The 22,312-nt window shown below is 19.3% G+C and overlaps 4 protein-coding genes across 4 annotated transcripts; all 4 read left to right on the top strand.

The window, feature by feature from the left end:
* Positions 1 to 4,250: 4,250 nt before the first annotated feature.
* MKS88_004036 (uncharacterized protein) lies at positions 4,251 to 6,807 on the top strand (the record flags this gene model as incomplete). The annotated part of the gene is made up of 3 exons (XM_067217181.1): positions 4,251 to 4,253; positions 4,386 to 5,412; positions 5,675 to 6,807. The coding sequence occupies 3 exons, from the start codon at positions 4,251 to 4,253 to the stop codon at positions 6,805 to 6,807; spliced, it is 2,163 nt and encodes a 720-aa protein (XP_067071635.1).
* A 4,293-nt stretch (positions 6,808 to 11,100) lies between these two features.
* Positions 11,101 to 12,147, top strand: MKS88_004035 (uncharacterized protein; the record flags this gene model as incomplete). Its single annotated transcript, XM_067217180.1, has 2 exons — positions 11,101 to 11,187; positions 11,314 to 12,147. 2 exons carry the CDS (start codon positions 11,101 to 11,103, stop codon positions 12,145 to 12,147), a joined length of 921 nt encoding a protein of 306 aa, XP_067071634.1.
* Positions 12,148 to 15,667: 3,520 nt separating this feature from the next.
* Positions 15,668 to 16,546, top strand: MKS88_004034 (uncharacterized protein; the record flags this gene model as incomplete). Its single annotated transcript, XM_067217178.1, has 2 exons — positions 15,668 to 15,754; positions 15,881 to 16,546. 2 exons carry the CDS (start codon positions 15,668 to 15,670, stop codon positions 16,544 to 16,546), a joined length of 753 nt encoding a protein of 250 aa, XP_067071633.1.
* A 4,183-nt stretch (positions 16,547 to 20,729) lies between these two features.
* Positions 20,730 to 21,744, top strand: MKS88_004033 (uncharacterized protein; the record flags this gene model as incomplete). The annotated part of the gene is made up of 2 exons (XM_067217177.1): positions 20,730 to 20,813; positions 20,941 to 21,744. 2 exons carry the CDS (start codon positions 20,730 to 20,732, stop codon positions 21,742 to 21,744), a joined length of 888 nt encoding a protein of 295 aa, XP_067071632.1.
* Positions 21,745 to 22,312: the final 568 nt, after the last annotated feature.

The raw sequence follows: 22,312 nt of genomic DNA, 5'->3' as shown, positions 1-22,312 counted from the left end.
AAAATAAAAAAATATATATATATATAAAATAATTTGAACTGTAAATTTATAAAATACTATTTTTATATTAATACTAACTATATATTTCAATATGTACAAAAAATAAAATATTCTATTTTTATGGAATGTAATGTTTTATTAATAGGGTTTTAGATACAGCTTACTTGAAGATATCTATTTTATCACTTTTCTACGAAAAAAAATTCTTTAAAAATTTTCTCTTTATTATATTTTTAATGTAAATAATATGTTTTGCTGATACAAAAATTTCCTATATCTCAATTTAATAAGTATAATCATAGCATCCACAGTGAAAAATATCAATAATTATATAATAGTCATGAAAACATATGTGCTGAGCAAAATTGAAATAATTTTTGTATTCAATTGTAAAACTTTGTGAAAGAATATGATACTTATAAAAAATATGTGACTAAGTACAAAAATGTAGAACAGATAAAATATATTCATGAACTGCATCAAGTTACTGAACATGAGTCATAAATATGTCCATTAAAATCCTAATTAGAAAATGTACTATCATCATATGAAACACCTTATGATGCTACTAGATATTAGTTTGTCTATTAATTTTACATAATTAAATTAACATTTATTTCAATATTTTTCATATTGTTGCTTTTGTATTATACTATATTTTGTTCGAACTAAAAATATGATACTTTTTTATCACCCTTATATATGACGATTATAGTTCTTTAATGTAATAGTACTGTGTCTATGTCCAAATAATTCTTAGTAATATTAGTTTATTTCATTTGAAAATGATGTTGTCTTCAATGAATAAAAAATAAAAATGTGTCGAAATGTGTATATGTACAAAACAACAAAATACTGATAAATGGTTTTGAAAGTGATCACATACATTCGGGTGACTAAAGATGTTATATAGAATATACAGCAAAAAATACTAGTTTATAAATTTTCAATAACAGGTATCTTTGTGAATATAAAAAAAAAACATAATGAACTTATTAATGAGTGCTTTATAAAAATACAAAAAAAAAAAATTAGAATAATTTTTTTTAAAAATAATACTACAAGTGTAATAGTATAAATGTGTAATTCTAACAGAATTACGAAAAGTTTATGAACAATGACCAGTATAATCTATTTTAACAATGTGAAAAAAAATATATATATTAAATTAGAAGATTAATATTTTACTTCAAATTTTAAGGTATAAAGTACAGAGGGATAATGAATAATAAAAGAATTAATTTTAATTGAATAATCAATATCATTATAATTTTGAGTATCATCATAGTAAGTATACGTATTATTTTTTACAAGTAATCCATCTCTATAATATATATAAATTGATAATAGAGAAGGGAAATAAAATAACTGCAAAAGTATACTATGAATAGTAAGCGCAATAGATAAATAGGATTATAATTAACTTAACTAAAAATTTGTGATAGAGTACGTCATATATATTAATATATGATTAATATATAAATTATATTTTTTGTACTGTAATAATTGAAATATCAGAAATATCATAAAGTCCGGAATCTAAAATTTGAAATCTGAATGATATAAAATAGAATTTGATATTAAAAAAATTATATAGAGTACTAAAATATATAACCCAATAGGATTAAAAGATATTATTTAAATATTGGAGTAATGTCTTTTACTTTATATTAAGACAATATGTACAAATGTAATTTATTTCATTTTTACTGAAATAACATATATAGGATGTTCCTTGCATAGTATAATATGATTCAATATTTATGTGTTTAACTAAAGGAATATGGGTAAAATATTAATATATTTATCATAAAATATATTTTTTTATTTTAATTTTCAGACATTATTTTATAAGAATGATAGAACTATTAGAATATATCTATAATTACAGACTGTAGAACTATATAATATAAACTATAAATTTTAATATGTAAGTGCCATTTTATAATAATATATATTACGGTTATATAAACTCTTCATTTACACTAAATAAATGTGAAACAGTTATAATATGTTATATGAACTAAATGAAGAATATTAATTAGGATTATTTTTGATTATATTTCCAGCTACAAAATATGGTACTTTATATTGAAATACTTATTAATGTGTTTGTTGTTAAACGTTTAAATGTCAAGCACACATATTTTAATGTTAAATATTATTTTTTAAATGAATAATATGTTCATGGTACTATGAAGAAATATTCAATAATTCGTTTGAATTTTAACTAATTTTGCATTACTTTTAATGAATTTTGAAGTGTAAATTTCAGCATTATGATATGACTTTGGATATTTATAAAATCAGAATAATAAAAATTACACTAAGAAAAAAAATATATATTTTTTCATATATTTATAAAATAATAAAAAAAAAAAAAAAAAAGATTTTGTAATATAAATTTATGATAAGTAATTTTATTTTTTCTTTTCATAATCTAAATTTATTTTGAGAAAATTATATATATTTTTATGTTTGTACATATTCATCTACAATTTTAACTTCATTATAAATGTAAATAATATTTTCAATTACAACTTAAATAAATAATATCCTAAAATATAATAAAATTATATTTATATATATTCCAGTATATATCGTTATTAGAAAACACATTCCCAAAAAAAATGGCATAGAACGTAAGAGATTAAAACAAAAAGATTTTGTTTAAGAAGTAACAAAAAATTGTATATAGCTAAATTGAAAAGTTAAAAATATTTAATTTCATTAATTCTTAAATAGAATGAATAAACATAACTATAATAAATTTAATTGTTTATGTGAACGAATTATTAAAAAATTAATTATTAATTAATAATTTTTTTTTTATATAATTTTTTCAATATTTTTAATCCTGTATTTACATAATTCAATTGAAGCGTTAAAATTAGATATAAATTTACATTATAATGGAATAACATAATAATGTTGATAATACATTTAAATTGTACTGTGATTTTTTTTGACAATTCATGTATTAAAAATATTGTAAAATAATATATGAACGTTTTTATTTTTTATGTTAAATAATATTTAATGACAGCGCTAAAAAGATAATATATTCATATAGTTATCAAATGCGGTAAAAACTGAAAAAATAAATAACAAATATTAATCTATTTATTTGAAAATATATATTAATAATTAAAGAAAAATAATTACGAAACTTCAGAATTTTTGTTTAATTTAATATAATATTCCATTTATATGGAATTATTGTATTTTTATTTTTTATTGTAATGTTCTAACAAAATTTACTTTTTTTTTAATTATATAGTATAATTAATTTTATTATAAGTATAACCTAATAATTTTTCTTATTTTGTATAAATAGTTAAACGTATTTTTATTAATAAATATTCGTTAATGTACAATTTATTAATTAAAATTTAGTCTAAATGAAATCAATCATATACAAAAGAGATAATAGATGTATATGGATCATTTATATAAAATAAATTATGCAATTTTAAAATTAATTATTTGAATAATATATACCGTTAGTAGTCAATTTTTAGGAAATTGACATATATATAGTAAGTATCCTGAGGGAATTTCAATGGTATGCAATTTCCTAACTATAGCAATAATTTAATATAACTTGTACATTATTAATTCTCATATATAGATACAACCTAGTAAATATAAAAAACTATTAACTTACTAATTATAATAATGTAATATTTTAAGTAAAATATATGTATCAAATTAACGTGGTAAAAAGGAAATATACTATCGGAACTACTAATTATTTTGTTTATTAATTATTTATTTTAATAAAAAAGAAAAAAGAAAAAGAATGATATGAATGAGCACTGGTAATGATATATATGCATATGAAATAAAGAAAAGAAAAATACAATACATAGTTGTGTTAATTTTACACAACTTTTATATTAATTATATATAATTTTTTATTGTTGGAAGTTTAAATTTTTCTTTCTAGAGAAAAAATATTACATAAAAATATATAAGTAACTGTGATTTAATATCAAATCATGATTAGTATAAATCTAATGTTTTAATATGTTTATATAATTAAACAAAGTTAAGCATATAAAATTGAAAATAATTCTTTCTTTTATTTTATAGTTATCGTACATGTTCTACGCGGTTAATATTTTTATATTTTTTGTTAAATTACATTAATTTAAAATTATTGTATTAATAAATAAAAAGATATAAATTTGTATTTTTTCATCCAGAGAGGTATTTACAACTATCTATAGTAATAATGTAGTGTCATAATGGTATAAATAAAATTTATTGATTTATAATATTTGTAAATTTATGCATAAATTTTTTATATACAACAAAAAATAATTATAATACATCTTCGAAATTAATGCTTAAATAATTTATTATAATTCTTTTTAACCTAGAGTTACCATGGATACGGTTATTCATCATTTCAGTATCTTTTAAATGGAAAATTTAGAAATATTAGAAATCATATTCTAAGTGTAACGTCTATATTAGAGAAAGAGAAAAGAAAAAGTGTATTTAGGGAGAAATGCTTAGAATTAGCTGATTATATAATTTCTGAAAATAAAGCACCACCAAACTTTGAACAAAATAAATGGAACCAAGCATTAAAGAACTTGAGTGAATATAAATACAGGGCGTTAAGTAGACATGGAGGTTGTCCTATGATTCTTGAGCAGAATGATAGAGATCTTTTAGTTTTAAAATATGATGCAGAAGATTTTTATAAAAAAAAACAATGGGAACTGAAACGAATAGAACAGTTCCAAAAAGAAGAAAATATATATGATTGTAATGAAAATAGGTTCTGTATGAAAAAATATAAGGAATATAATGTATGGATTAAGGAGAGAGAGAAATATTTTCAGAATAAGAAATCCATTATTGATAGAAATTCTAGTAATGAACAAACCAAAATCACATTTACAACACCCATAAGTAAGTTACTTAGTTCTGAGACATTTAGTGAACTTTCTGAAATCTCAATCTCTAGTTCACCCCCAGCTGATGAAAAAATAGAAAATCTTAATCCAAAGGAAAGTGAAACACTCCAAAAGAAAATTTCAATATCATCTCCATCAACACATGAAGCAGGAACTGAAGCTTCACCAAAGAAAATATCAAGTGACTCATCTGAAGATACACAGTCTGAACACCAATCAAAAACAAATGGTTCTGAAAGTTCTGAAGTTTCGCAATCAACTGTGGTACTTAATGATCCATCTACTTCAGAAACTACAGCCATTGTGACCATTCCAGGTACTAAGGAAACTATCGATGATCCAGAGATTTCAGCTAATCAAAATCATCCATCTGATACAATCGCGGATGCATCTCAAAATTCTCAAATTTCTTCTACATCTTTTAGCTCATCAAGTCATTCCTTACCTACTCATGTTTTACCTATACATCCTAAAAGTTCGGGTATAATTAAAGAAATACATTTTTCTATTTTTGTAATAACAATATAAAATATATATATTTAAAAAATTATTGCAGGTCAATTAAGAAAACCCAGTAATACATACATATCGTATATTTTAACAAGCTTTCTAGTTATTATAGTATTTTCCTTTTTTATTAAAGTAAAATAAAACTAAAATATTAAAAATAACATAAACTTGTAATTAATGTAATATTTTATTTTATAAATATATTTCTATTAAATTGTAGTATGTTTTAATAGGTATGTTTAAAAAAAAGAAAAAGATAAAAAGAACAGAAGTTAAATTTCTGAGAATATTAGTACCTTCCTATTATAACAGAAGTAAATTTTTAAGACATAATCTTTTGGAACACCCAATAAATGAAGATGAAGAAATCATTAAAAAAATAAAAATACAAGAACATAATATGAACAAAAATGAAAATGTATCATACGGAAAAAAGGACAGATCTATAACTATTATAGAAGTACATATGGAAATACTGGAAGAATGCAGAAATAAAGAATGGGAATATAACAAAGGAGAATTTTTAGCAATATGCCAAGAAGTATTAACAAAAAAAGAAAATAGAACCAACACTAACTTAAAAGATGATGAAGTAGTAATGGATAATACTAAAAGTACCAATGAAATTGAAAAACAAAAAAGTCTATGGAGTAAATGGGTGGAAAGACATAAAATATTTTTGGAAAAATTGAGAAAAAAGGATTGGTTTAACAATCTGAAAAATGATTGGAAAGAAGAAAGATCATACATAAAAAATAGGGAAAAATTAAGAAAATATCTTTCAAATGAAAATGAAAAAGATCCATTTTTAGAAAGAAAAAAAGATATATGGAGACATTGGGTGTCAAGGAAGGGTACTATTGTAGAAAAATATTTGGAAGAGGAATTGTTTGAAAAATTGACAGAGGAAATATATAATATGTTAGATACATATGAAAATGAAGGAAGAAAGGATGATATATTATTTATGAATAAAGAAGAATTGGAAAACAAAGAAAATTATGAAGTATTATATAAATACTTTAAAACAAAATTATTAGAAAAACTGTGTATACTAGTATTTATGATGGTACTAGAGGAATGTAAAAATGAGGAGTATATAGAAAATATGGAATCACATTTCGATAATTCTATAAATGAATGTATAACAGGAAAAAACTTAGATATTAAACCAGAAATTGAGGAAAATTTAACTGATATTAACGGAGATGTTTTAGGGAATATAAAAAATAATAAAAATTATACTTATGAGGGAGAAGACTGTTTCAGAGAAGAATTGAAAGAATGGATAAGAGAAAATGATGCATACATAAATTCCTTAGATAGTGATAATAACATAGACGAATGCTATCAAGTGGTAGAATAATACATGCTATATATTAATAAAGACAAATTCAAAATATATTTGAATAATAATCAGGAGAAGTTGTACGATATCTATGAAATAAATTTCTTAAATTTTGTTATAATCTAAGGAAGAAAGAAAAAGTAGAATGCAAAGAAATGAGTTATGTAAAATAGAAAAAGAGGCATAGTACATGAAGATTCAAACGTTTTTATTTAAAAGATATTCCAAGATTATATAATTGTTTTTATTCTTATTAGAATATTTCTACAAAAGTTATAGTTACACATGATTCAATAAAAATAGCAATATTTTAATGTGTATATAAAACAAATAGTAATTTTTATATGTTATATAATAGCATATTTATTTAAAAAGTTTTAAGCAATGTTTTTTTTTTTTTGATTCCTTAATAAAAGTTTTTTTTTATTGAAATATTTGGATATGTTAAATTTTTTACATATATTATTAAATTGTATTTATATTATTATCTATATTTTAGATAAGTATATAGTAAAATTGTCGGTGCCCGGTTCCCATGAAATTGATATTAATGCGTATATCAGGATCTTATATAAAAATTTTTTTTTAGTATATATATATTACATTATTTGTTAATTCTTAAATTTTCATAAATTTCACTTTAGAAATAATAAAAAGAATGCATTATTTTATATTATATAAAAACAATAATATGTCAATTAAAATAAGATGGTACAATTATATAAAACTGTTAAATTGGATAATACGTTTTAAAATAAAAACATTTGTACGTTAATTTAATCCTAGAATATAAATTTTATATTTTTACTGTATAAATTCTTTTCATGTCGTAGGTTCATGTCACATTTTAATAAAACATGTGTCATATAAAAAATTTGTGTTATTTTATTTTTTTTTTCTTTCATTCCTATCAATACTGTTGTATGTAGTACAAATATTTATATTTTTTAATTATAACGTAATTTTTAGAGGGTATAAACTGTATATAGCCAAAAGATCATTTTTTGGATGATAAGCAACAAATTAATAACTATATACATTGTATAAGCTAATGCACCAATTTTCACAGCATATATTATATTTATACTAATTCTGAAATAAAATCACTATGAACTAAAGAAGTCATTTTATTTTAATTTTATTATGGAAATTATTGATTATAAAAATTTAGAATTGTTCTGTTCGAATATTAATATATATATATATATATATATATATTCTTTTTTTTTTTTGGAACGTTTAGGAATATTATTGAATTTACAAAAAATTATTTTTTTTTTTATTGCTTTTTATATAAATTTGTTGAAAATATTTACAAAAATATATTTAAAATTATATATGGTTTTTTATACTTTATATTTATATTCTATTTATATATCTTTATGCGTTTTTAAGTATAAAAGGACAATGCAAATACATATATATTTATATCGCTATCTTGTAGATAAACAGTTATTATTTTTTTTAATTAAAAATATTGTAAAATTAAACAATACTAATATGAAAGAAAAAATGTAATCTTTTATTATAGTAAAAAATCAGAATTATATTTTTTATTTAGGGATGTTCTAATTTATATTGCATGGCCTAATGATAACATAGCTGAGAATTTAACTTATAATTTTTGATATCTGAAATTAAATGTATTATAAGAAAATTTCCATTATATGTACATTTATAATATTATAAATAATAAAAATATATTTTTTTCATTAATCGTATCCTAGATAAATATTTTGTTAACTAGAACTGTGAACATGGAACCTTAGATTCAGCAACCGATATATTATTATCAGAAAATGAGAAAAAACAAATAATATATAATTAAAGATATATTATTTAAAATTGGATAAGATGATTCTGAAAATGAAAGTGATTATATTGAATCGACTTATTGATGAAAAGGTTAGTGTAATGTCAAACATAATTCAAATTCTACAGAAAAAAAATTAATCAAGGAATGAGTGTTTATTATATGTTAGTCATTTGAGGTAATATATTTTTGTTTTTGAAAAATAATTATATAGAGGATTTAGTTCTATATATTAACGTCGAAAATATATTAGTACTACTCAGAAAAAAAGTATACAGTATTTAGCTTGTATGAATATATTTTTATTACTTACCTTGTAGGAATATTTTTGTTACTTTTTTAATTTTTTAATCCTTTAGAAAATTTATTGTTTATTAAGAAATAAATTACGGAGAAGAATATTTTACTCTATCAATAAAGGTACAACTACAATGAACATAGTTACTTTATTTTGCAGTTTAATTACCATTTATGTACTTGTAAATTTTTTAAAATATATCGTTGGTATTTGAGAAAATTAGTTATATCCTATTTATATTTCATATATTGTTTTTATAAATAATATTCTTCATGAATCTAATGAAGTTTTTCTTTATACTTAATGGAATTATATCCTTAGCAAGAACAACTGTTTCATAATTATAAATTTTTTCTTATGAGCACTGAATATTATATAAATATATATGGATACATAAAAGTAGAAAAAAATATATTAAACAGTTTTAACATTTTGCATGTTTATACATTAGCTCTATCATAATAATTAATCACTTTTTGGAGTAATTTAATACTCCTATGAATTGTATATAAATATATATTTTTCTAAGCATATAAAAGTAAAATTGATATTTCTCAATATTCATAATATAAATATTTGCTTTATAAGAAAAAATTATACGTACAATATATATCATGTGTATTTACGTTGTGATAAGTATGTGATCGGGTAAATTAATTTATAAAATTAGAGTTAATATAACTTTTCTAACCTAGTGAATTAATTCATATTTTTAAAAATTATATAATTTTTTTTTTTTTTATTGTTCTAAGTGATCACTTGAATGAACTTTTAAAAACGTATTTTATGCATTAGTTTTATTTTCATTATATTACGTTGTTCTTCATATATTAAAATCAAAACCATATCTGTTCTCATGTTTATATGTATTTTTTATTTAAAGGTAAATATAACAAGTCATATTTATAAAAAAATTATTATGTGAAATATATGTTTTATAACTTATTTGATATAAAGTTTTTTTCAGTAGATATTTTTTTTTGCGAAAGTATGAAATTATGAATACATAAGTATATAATTCCTTTTTAAAATATAAATTATTGAAAGAAAATTATAGATTTAAGAATTATTGAAACATTATTTTTATATTAGAATCTTAAAAATTTATATGATTACTTTTTATGTTATATAATCTTTTGAGCTAAGAACTTTTTTAAAAAATTAATTATATGTGAAACATATATTTATAAAAAAAAATTATATTGACTTTGCTATCGAATTAATTAACTAAATTATATTACCTATAATGTTTTTATGTAATATACCTTGTAAAAAATTTCTCTATAAATATTTAACAATTTTTTATTATATATCTTATAAATATATATATAACATTAAAAAAGAAAAAGGTAATATAAAATAAGTAGATAAATTTATAAACATTTCTTATAGACATAATAATATAAATAATATATAATTAAATACTATAACCTTCAATATTTATATTAAGGAAGTAAATGATAAGTTCTTATATATCTTCCAAATATGTACTTTTTCAGTAGTTCATATACTATAAATTTGATGTTATAAATACATTATAAATCATAATATAAAGCGCATTTTTATAAAAGAATTAAGAAATATACGACGAAGAGAATAAAAGAAAAAGTTGTAATAAATGTTGTTTTCTTCATTTATTATTGTATTGTTAAATTTATTAATAAAATTTTGGGAATAACCAGTTTTTCCTTGATATATAAAATAAAAAGATATACAAATTAATAAGGATACATCAATTAAATGAGTTATACTTTACTTAATATACAGAATAACGTATTATGTATGTTCTCTACATTCTATATTTTCTATATATTTCATACTTGGACATATTATGAAAACATATATATAATTTTTTATTTTATTTTGTAAATTAAAAACATTATTATTTAATTAATTTACTGTATTTAATAAATAACTTATGTACTTTGAATATTTATTGATGTATTATATTTATAGTATATTTTGTAATGTTACCTTTTTATAAATAATATTAACATAACAATTTTAGATTATATTTTTGAAGTTATAATTCCCTTTTTCACTGTAATATAAATTGTAATTATACAATATTTTTTATAATTTTATCAAAAAAAAAAAAAAATTAAATAAATAATAATAGAGTTCTATACCATTAAAATTATATTATATTGTTGCTAATTATATCATTTCTGCGTTTATTAGCGTATTAAATACTTATATTATGGAACAAAAATTTACGTCATTCTTATATATTAAAATTTCTACCTTTATAATTTTAACTTGGATATGTCATTTTTACATTTATATGGTTATGATAATGACTTCTAAGCATATATGTATTATTTATTTTTTTTGAGTTTTATTATTGTTAGTATTTTGTTTTACTGAGAATTTATTTATTTGATTAAAAAATAATTTTTTTCTATTTTTTCAGAGTAGGCAAAGTAAATCATTGGTTGAATGCTACAACCAACATAGACGGTTATACGCAAAAAATTACCGTTTACTTGCAATATATAAGCAAGATAAGGATTCAAGTAATGTGTATTTAAAAAAAGAGATACCAAATCGAGTAAACAATATAGATGATATATTTAATAATGAAAAATATTCCTCAGGAAAAACTAAACAATTAAATGGGAGTTCACAAGGAAATAAAAGAAGACATCAAAAAGTTGTGAAAAATAAATCTTGTACATTTGAAACGAAAAAATATTCCCATTTAGAAAAAAAAGTCTTCAAAGAACTTGATTATGTAGATTTTCTCAAAAACAACAAAACAATTAGTGATAAGATTTACAAAAAAATAATGATTAAGAAATGCGGATTACGAGTAGCCTTACCAATATTACTGTTTTTTGTGTTAGCAGTATCATTCATATTAGATAATTTTTGTGGATGTGGTCTTACACATGGTTTGCTTAAAGTAATAGTTCTTATTTCACCTGCCGTAGGTGTTAGTGAGCTTCAAACATATTCATATCTTGAAGGAATTGGAAATCTTTCAAATATAATTACTGATAAGGCTTCTCCCGCTCTATTAATTTTGCATATCTGGTTAATGAAATCACCTTTAAAAAGGTTCACACAAACATTGGTAGTAAACCCATCTACGAATAAGTTGAGCAACTATTGTGCGTCAGGATTCTTGGGATTTCTTATATATTTTGTACCTATTTTCATATTAAGTATAATTCTTATATCAGGACTTGTTTATTATCATAAAAAAGTTAAAAAATATGAAAAAATTAAATTCAGGAAAAGGTAAAATGAATAATAAGCAATATTTTCTTTAATGTAATGAAAACTTCAATATGAACTAATATATATAATATATTAAATGATATTCATATGTGTACAACCATAGTTGCTTATATTTTATGAATGTACGCACATGTACCTGATATCATTGATACGCACCAGTGAAAAAAAGTTGTTCTTATGTTTTTTTTGTATTTGAGTATTTTAATATTTTTCACTTTGTAGTTTAAGTCATAATTTCAACTTAATTTTTTATTTTGTATTTATGTATATATATTTTTTATATCTATAGATTCCAATGAAAAATATGTACTTGTGAGTTATAATTAATATATTGTAGGACAATTTGTATAATTCTTTTTGTGACTAGTGTTGATTTGAATTTTAACTATAAATAATACAATTTTATATTTTTTTAATTTTATCTAGTCTAAAATAGATAATTGTTGACTTATTTTGAAAAAAGTTTGATAAGATTTAAATTGGAAAATATGTGTCTTTTTTTGTCTTCATTTATATAATATTAAATGCATTTTGTTGTATTGGCGTACATATATATATATAAATATATTATATAAAGAAGAACTTTATATTTATTATGGAAAATAAGTATTATGAGAAATATGTTATTGAATTATTTCCTGATAAAACCTATTTAAGGGACTTTTATTTTTTTTTTTTCAGTGATATAAAATATAAATATATAATAAGATATCATTACTAAATTTCAGGTACTTAAAATAGGTTAATAACTTTGTAATTCTAAATATGTACATTTAAAGGTAGAATTACCGTGATTTATTACTTTATTATTGTGATTAATTTTAGTGTTAATTCTATATCTCAAAAATTAATTCTATAAATATTATATTGAAATTTTATAAATATAGAATATATATTTTATATTTTTTACAATATTAATAGTTTAAGTTCATACATTAAACGTAGTAAAAATATGATTATATAACATGAATATATACATTTTCTTTTTCATAATCAAAAAATTTCAAATGCATTCATATCTATCGAAAAAGATATATTATTATTAGGGGCAATGAAAAAATATATAAGTTTTCTACGTTCATATAATAATTTACTAATGTTTTTTTAGTTATATTTCGTCGTTTTTTTATGTTTATTAATATATTATATAATTAGTTAATATTATTTTATAGATGTATGAAAATATAGGTAGGTTTTATTGAAAAACACTAATTAATTTATATTAATAATGCTCTTTTTTTAAATAAAATTAAATTAAAAACATATAATTATTTTTTGTAAGTGATTTGTAATTACATTACTTTTATTTTCGATTACATGAGTGTTAATTAATTCTATTAAAAAAAATTTTATATTTTTGTAGAAGTTTTAATTAAATAAGTGTAATAATTTGATATTAAAAATAATAAAGAATTTTTAAAAGTTAAAAAATAAAAAAAAGTCATAGAATTTGTGTTGTAAATGTAAAAATATTCTAAATACATATTAGACAATAATATTAAATGATAAAATAATAATTATTTCAAACGATTATAGATTTGAGAATCTTATAAACTAAAAATACAATAAATTTGTATAAAAAATATGTTTAGACGATAGCTTTTCCGATTATAATATTGTATCTACGGGTGAATAAAATAACAATATTTCTTTAATACGAATGTATATATAAGAGAGCAATTCACATATGATTTTCCTATTAAAAAAGGAAAAAAACAAATATATTTTAAGAAAATTTATCTATTTGTATATCATTTAATAGTTTAGTAAATATATAAATGGTTTAAAAAATATACAATATTTTAACAAACAAAACTCAAAAAATATTTATAAATTATGAATATTTCTGAAACGGAAAAGAGTATTTATAAGTATTTGTTTAGAATAATTACATTACTATACGAACTTATTTTTCAAAATTAATTTTATAACATATATACGGATTATTATGAATTTTAAAAATGGGTAGTTTATATTATATATGGGAATATCAGTTGTGAATGAAAATGTTAAAAGGAAAAATCATAGTATCAAGTAAAAATAACTATATAAGCGTCTTCCTAAGTGGTAAGACGAATGAATAAATACTGTAAAAACATAAATATATAATAATGTTAATTTTAGTAATATTTATATTGATTTTTAATTTTTTAATTGTTCTCAAGGAAAAGTAATGATTTTTAAGAGAAAAATTAAATAATGATGCATTTCAAATGTTTACTTTTATATTTTGTGAGTATAATATATTTATAATTTTAATTACTATGGTTACAGAATATAAGGAATATAAATATTTATGTTTGATATATTTTCTTTAAAAATATTTATAATAAAATATATTTTTTTATGTATTTATATCCATTTATTTTATTGAACCTTTAAAATGTGATTCTGACATAATATATTTTTTAAGGAAAAAATACATAATAACTTGTGCTTTCTAAAAATAACAACAGAAAAATTGTCAAATAATAAATTTTAGTAAATTACCTTGTTATTCTTTCTTATTATCCATGTATATATTATACACTATATATACATTGTTATTATATGTTAGTGTATTCATATGAAATAATATGAAAATAATGTAAATGTATATTGTATATGTACAACAATTTTAACTTGAATATTCTTTTTTTTAAAATGTGTCAATATTTATTCTAAATATATGTAATTAATTAAAAAAAATAGTTAATAAATTAAGTAGATAAATATAATGATTTTTCATTTTGATATAATAGCATAAATTAAACTTCAAAAAATATAATAACTCTAATATGTTAAGCTAAAAAGAAAAGTATTCATTATTATATAATAGAATACATGGGTTTTTATAAATTAGGTAGTACCATATAAATAGGAATTATTAAAAAAATTATGCAAAATGAATGAATGCTTGTCGCTACGGAGGAATTAGTGGATGTTTTATAATTAGCATAATATAATATGTTTTATTTTTTTATTACTTCTGATATTATAATAATAAACATATTATTATAAATAAATAGTTTTCCAAATAGATGATATTTATAAAATTAGAAATTTTAATAGAAACGTATACTTAAATTAGTAATTGTTATATTAATATATAGAGGGATCTTTAATATATATGTTCTCTACATTCTATACAGAAGATAAACTCAATATTTACATATAATAAGAAAACGTTTATTTATTTCCTAATTAATTCTGAAAAAAATTAAATAAAAATTATTTAATGAATGCACTATATTAAATGAACAAATTATATATTTTAAATATTTATGAATCAATTAATATTATTATTTAATTTTAGTTAAATTGAGTTTTTTTTATATAAAGTTATGATAAAAATTATATAACATATTTTTACTGTTATTTTATTTTTTATATGTGATACATTCTATAATAATTATATACATTTTATTATATTTTTACGAAATAAAAAAAATAAATTTTTACGCAAATATTGTGTCAATTATAATTAAAAATATAATATATAATTGTTAGCTTCTTAATATTTTATAAAATTATAAGTCTATATAATGGAAAAAAAAATTAATTCAATTAAATTTATTAAACTTTCTGTATTTCTATTTTTAAATTTGATTTTCCACTTAAACAATGATGTGGTATGACAAAATTATTTATATATTTTTGTATTATTGTTATTTTTTATATTTAACTTTTATTAATTTCGTTTTTACCATTAAACTTTGTTTACTATTATATAGCAAATATTTACATTATTCTTTTAGAGTATAATTAGTAAATCCGTAGATGATAACTTTTATCTTGGTAAAAAATTAGATACAAGATATTATCGATCACTATCAAAATATAAACAAGATAATGATTCAAACAATATTTGTTTAAGAGAAAGGTTTTCAAATAATGGGGTAAATGAACGAAGAGATATATTTAATGATAAAAAAGTAGTAAGAAAAAAAAATCAACAATTAATAAGAAGCTCATTAAATAATGCGCAATATTTTACAGAAATTTTAGATTATAATAAAGGGATGTTTGATGGAAAGCATTTCCATTTTGAAAAGAAATGGATTAGAAGAAAAGATTACGATCATTTTCATGAAAAAAATAGAAGAATTCGTGATATATCATTAAAAAAAATAGGATTCAGAGATTACGGATTTGCAGTTATTATAATTTCTATATTACTACTGTTAGGAATAGGATATCCCATATTACTAGGATTAGGACATATGAATACTCTAGGGGAAAAGATTAAAAGTTTACTAGAAGGAGCTTCTATAATAAGTAACGGTACAGAAATACCATCTTATACTTATATATTAACCTTTGCTGTGAATGTTATTATATTATCTATCATACTAATAATAGCTATGACAAAGATTTTTAAAAATAATGAAAAATATAATAAAATTAAGTTAATTTATGGATAAAATGGATAACTAGGAATATGTATCATTCTGTAAAAAATCTCATAGTATGAAATAATAAATGTTATATCAATAATGATATATTTAATAAGCATAATTGTAATTACAGTAATATGGTAAGGGAATGTCTTCTTAACTGTTCTTTTTAATATATAACAAGAAAGTTTATATTGTTCATTTTACTTCTTTATTTAAGGGATATAGAGATTTTAATTTATATTTCATCGTAATATTTGTGTGGAATTCAAAATATTATATGTTATTATGTATATTTATATATATATATATTTGTCTAATAAAAATATATGTGTTATATAATTAATATAAAATAACATACTTAACATAGTTTTTTTATAACTCTAATTGTTTATATTTGTTCTATGGAATTTCATTTTTCCGTTTATATATTGTTCTATTGTATATTTATTATTTTTTTATTTATTTTTGTAAATGTTCCATTTATGTTAAATTTAAAATAAATGTTTCTTATTTTATGTATAATCAAAGGATATGAAATTATTACACAATATAAATATACATATAATCTTTTGCTTATTGAAAAATTCTACTTCGTAGTAATTTTAAATATAATTTTTATGAGATATAAGAAACTAAAAATATTTATTCTAAAAATATTATTGACGGACAGTTTTTTTTGATCATACAAATATGAAATTAAAAGTTTATAATAAGGAAACATACCATTTTAATTATGGATTATTTATAACTAATTACTAAATTATGGATCATAAATAATTATAATTAAATAAAGAATTAAAAAGTTTAATAATTTTATAATTCTACTTCATAATACAATTAATATGATTTTGTAGAAATTACCTAAATATATATTATACTGAAATCTACTGTGTAAATAAGACTAACATTTTGTTTATTTTTTGTGTAATTAAAAGAATATACCAATGAGTTAAACTTAATTAGATATTAATAGATTAATTTTTGATATACCATCTTTTTTTTTCTTTTAAAATATATAATATTTATTTATCTATCATATGACATTTTTTTGTATAATTTCAATTCTTTTTATTTTAATAATTGATACAAATTTTAAATTTCGCATGGTTGTCATTTAATATTGATCTGAAAAATATACATAATCAATTAGAAAAATCTCTGTTATTTAATAAGAACTATCATCTTTTTTTTTTACAAAATTAAAGGCTTTTATTTCTAACAAAAAATTATAATTTCAGCCACAACTGTGTATAGAATTTGGTAAACATAATGTTTCCATAATATTATTGTACATTTTGCATATGTTATTTCAATATTTTAAACTATATTTGAGTCTGTATAAAAGTCTAATCACAAAGAGTTCAGTTTATTTATAATACTTATAATTAAAGTTTTAATATTATTTTTTACATTATTTCTTTAAATATTTACAATTCCTGAAGAAAATTCAAAATAAGATATATAATGAAATTATTACACAAATGAATAACTTAATTATTAGAAAATATTAAAAACTTAACGTAATATATATATACTTATCGTTTACATATTATTATTCATAAAGTATTATAATGTTCTAAATTTTTTGTTCTTCCTCATCTGAGAAAAACACCAAACATTTCCCTTGTTTAACCTATTAATAATAAATTAAGCATAAATAAAAATATGTTAATTTTTACATAAATAAGAAAATTTCATTTGTCTGAAATTACTTCTGAGAAATAAATTTTTATGAATTTTAATAACCATATAATTAGAAGAATGTAAAATATAATTTAAGAAAAATATTATAATTTAGTAATCTATTATTAATATATGAAGTCTATACTTTTAATTAAAATCAAATGGATTTAAAAGCATAGCATCATTTTGAGACTGTTTGGAAAAAAGAAGAAATATAGAAAAATATAGACACACATAAATGAAGGAATATGTCTAAGAAAAAAGAAAAAAATTATTATAGCTATAATATGGGAAAAAAAAAAAAAAATTAATAATGAAATAAGAATAAGGCGAATTTCTAGAAAATGTAATTATGAATGCTTCTGAAAGAATAAAAAAAATTAAAAGAATATCGTGGAAAATATTTCTAATTTGAATTTGGTGTATGTTACATAAAATATTAATATAATATAAAGAAAAAACTAAATATGCAGTGCTTCTATTTGTATAAGGATATATTAGATAAAAAAAACAAAATATATAAATGGAAATAAAGTACATAAAAAACTATTTAGAAAGGAATATTCAGAAAGTAGCTACAGAAGTAATAATTAAATAAATTGTCTACATATCCTTGTTCATAAAAAGAAAAAAAAATAATTTATATATATATGTATATGCAATATAATAGAAAAAACATAATGAATTTTATGTGGAACATAATTATCTACAAATTTAACTTATGCATATGAAGGAAATAAATAAATTATAATAAAAAGAAGGAATACACAAAATTTGCGAGTTCATTATTAAAGAATTCTGCAAATTTTCGAGATAAAGAATATGTTGCATATAAAATTCCTTGAAGAAGATAAGCCAGAATTATCTATGAAAACAAATAGATATTATACAAATAATATACAAAATTACATAACCATGCTTTTACAGTGTAGTTTGTATGAGGGGGGAAAGCTTAGTATACAAGGGGGAAAAAAAAAAGAACTAATAAATCATGTGAACATATATATATACGAACTTATATTTTTTTGGAAAAATATTTGTGCTCATAAATTATAAAAATAATTATAATAATATACAGTGCTAAAAATTATATGTTTTATATTTTTTCTATATTTATATTTTTTTTTAAATATTAATATTTAGTGCATTTATAACATTTTTAAAATATTTTCTTTTTTTCAATTTATTTATTATTTTTTATTTTCCTATTTAGCAGTATATTTACTTTAACTAACTGAAACAATATTTTTTTTAAAAAACATGTTTATATATCTATTATTCATAAAAATTATGTTAACATATTGTAGATCATAAAAAAATATATTTATAAAAAGAGAGGAGTGTTATCGTTATTTATAAGAAATTGAGAACATTTACTAGAGTAATATTTATTTATAGTAGTAATTGTATCATTGAGAATATTAATAAATAGTATTATAATGCTTTATCCGTAACTAAAAAAATAGCAACAAGTGTTAATAAACTAATGTAATTGTTGATCTAACTCTATTTTGCATAATTTAGTTAAATATTTATGATATAATCATTTGATAACGAAAAAAGATATTAATTTTAATTACAAAAAGAATGGACAAAAAATTATTGAACTAAGGGTGTAAGGACAATATTACGGTTAATAGAATTATAGCAGCCTTTTTTTTTTTTTCATTATATTATATTACAAATTCCTCTATATATATAATTTAAAAAAATAAAATAATAATAGAACATTTAAAAATAATACGGTGTACTAGCAATGTATATTTTAAAATTAATTAAAAATTATTATTATAGAAAAATAAATTATTATAATTTATTAACTTTTTAAATATATATATTTTTTCTAGATTTAGTATTATGCTATAAATTCGACCTTTTATATACAAAATAAAGGTAAACGTGTTATAATTCTTATATCGTAAACTTTTTTGGAATATATTACTTTCTTTATTTGTTATTAGGTGGGTCTGTAAATATAATAATTAATAATACTTAAAAATGACCTGTTTTTACAAAATATAATGTTTATAAAATTATAATTATTATCAAAAGGACACTATTAAAAATAGAAATTACTATTTTAGTATATAGAAGAGCGTATTATCTATACTCTATATCTTCTGTATTCTATATATTCCGTATTGTATATAAATTCAATATACATATATTAAAAAATATTTTTTTTTAATGGAGTCAATGAAAAAATTCTATATGCATTGTATCTCATTAAGTAAAGGAATTATATATTTTGAACATTTATAAATGTACACAAATTACTGTATTTTAGTGAAGATAATACTCTTTGAAATTAAATTAAAATAAATATTATATTATATATTTTAAAATTTATATTTCCTTGGATATGTTGTAAAAAGTTTATAATTATATACGTTTTATATGTTATTGCAAAATCATAACAAAATATATAATTAATAATTATGATTTTTTATCATTGTTAAAAGTACATTATATTATTATTAATTTCTTCCTTATTTTATATACTGCAATATTAAATAAATATATCATGGAAAAACAAATTAACATTCAGTTTTTTATTAAAATTTCTACTTTTGTCATTATATTTTGGAATTCTAATTTTTACAATGTAGTATGATTAAATTATTTAAAAATATTTATACTATTAAATTTTTTGTGATTTATTTTCATTCATATAATATTTTTATAATTAAATTATTTATTCTTTTACATTATCAATATTTACCTTTGTTTTTAAGAATGGGTTTAACAAATCGTTAAATGAGAACTACAGTATTGATAGAAAAATAGGTACAAGATTTTACCGGTTACTAGGAAAATACAAACCGAATAAGAATTCAAGTATTCTACAGTTAAGAGAAAAGATACCAAATGATGGAATTAACGAAAAGATAGATATATGTAATGATGAAACAGGAAAAACGGGGTTAAAGGAAAAATTAAGTGAAAATTGGTTAAAGAATGTAAAAGGACGTAATTTAACTATGAAAAATAAATCATGTATATTTGAAACAAAAAAATATTCCATTATAGAAAAAAAAATATTCAAAGAACTTGATTATGCAGATTTTCTTAAAAATAACAAGACAATTAGTGGTAAAATTTACAAAAAAATAATACTTAAAAAATATGGATTACGTATTGCTTTACCTATAATACTATTTTTGTTGTTAATAACAGTATTAGTACTCGATTTGTCATGGGGCTTGTTGAAGAAAGAAAGTATATGGAAGGCAACAGGTTTAGGTAAAGAGCAATTAAAAGTATTGGAAGACCTATTATCGTTCATTTTAGAACCTTTGGCAAAATTAGAATTTTTTAAGCACAGTACATTTGGGGAATTGACTGCTAGTTGTAGTTTGTGCACTGGTGTCGCTACTAATGGATTAAAAGTTAGTAAAACCTGCATATTAGGACAGTTAATTGGACTTTTAATATATGTCATACCTTTCTTTATTTTAGGTGTCACAGTTATATCAGCGATTTTTTTTTACCATAAAAAAGTTAAAAAATACGAAAAAATTAAGTTCAAGAAACAGTAAAATGAACAATAAGAAATATGTTTCATTTTATAAAAATTTTTTTAACATGAAATAATATCTGTAAAATCATCATTAAATATTTCTTAAACATATCTCTAATTATTCATTGCAAATATGAACACATAAAAGTAATCGGTGTGATATACAACAACAAAACAAAGAGGATATTCTATTTTTGTATACTTGAATTTTCAATGTTTTTTAATTTGAATTCTAAATTATATTCTGTGTTTAACTGTATATTGTTTTTTAATATGTACATTATTGTATTTAAATAGAATTTTAAGAAAAGTATATTTATATATGTTATATTAATATATAACGGAAGAATTCATGAAAATTACTGATGTTTGATAATTTATACATGAATTATAATGTCATGATTTTTTTTTATAGTTTTCTGTGCTAAGATGATAATTTTTGCGGTTATTAAGAAAGTATATTATCAATTTCTTATTAATGTTAAATGTCCTATTTTGTTTTGATGGAAGTTTCTGAATATTTTTTGTTGCAATTATTTGCATATATTTTTTTCTTTCATTGAAAAGAAACTTATTATTATTCCATA

This window comes from Plasmodium brasilianum, chromosome 12 (genome assembly GCF_023973825.1).
Source record: "Plasmodium brasilianum strain Bolivian I chromosome 12, whole genome shotgun sequence".
In the NCBI taxonomy this organism is placed as follows: Eukaryota; Apicomplexa; class Aconoidasida; order Haemosporida; family Plasmodiidae; genus Plasmodium; species Plasmodium brasilianum.
This window is presented reverse-complemented; position numbering and strand designations above follow the sequence as displayed.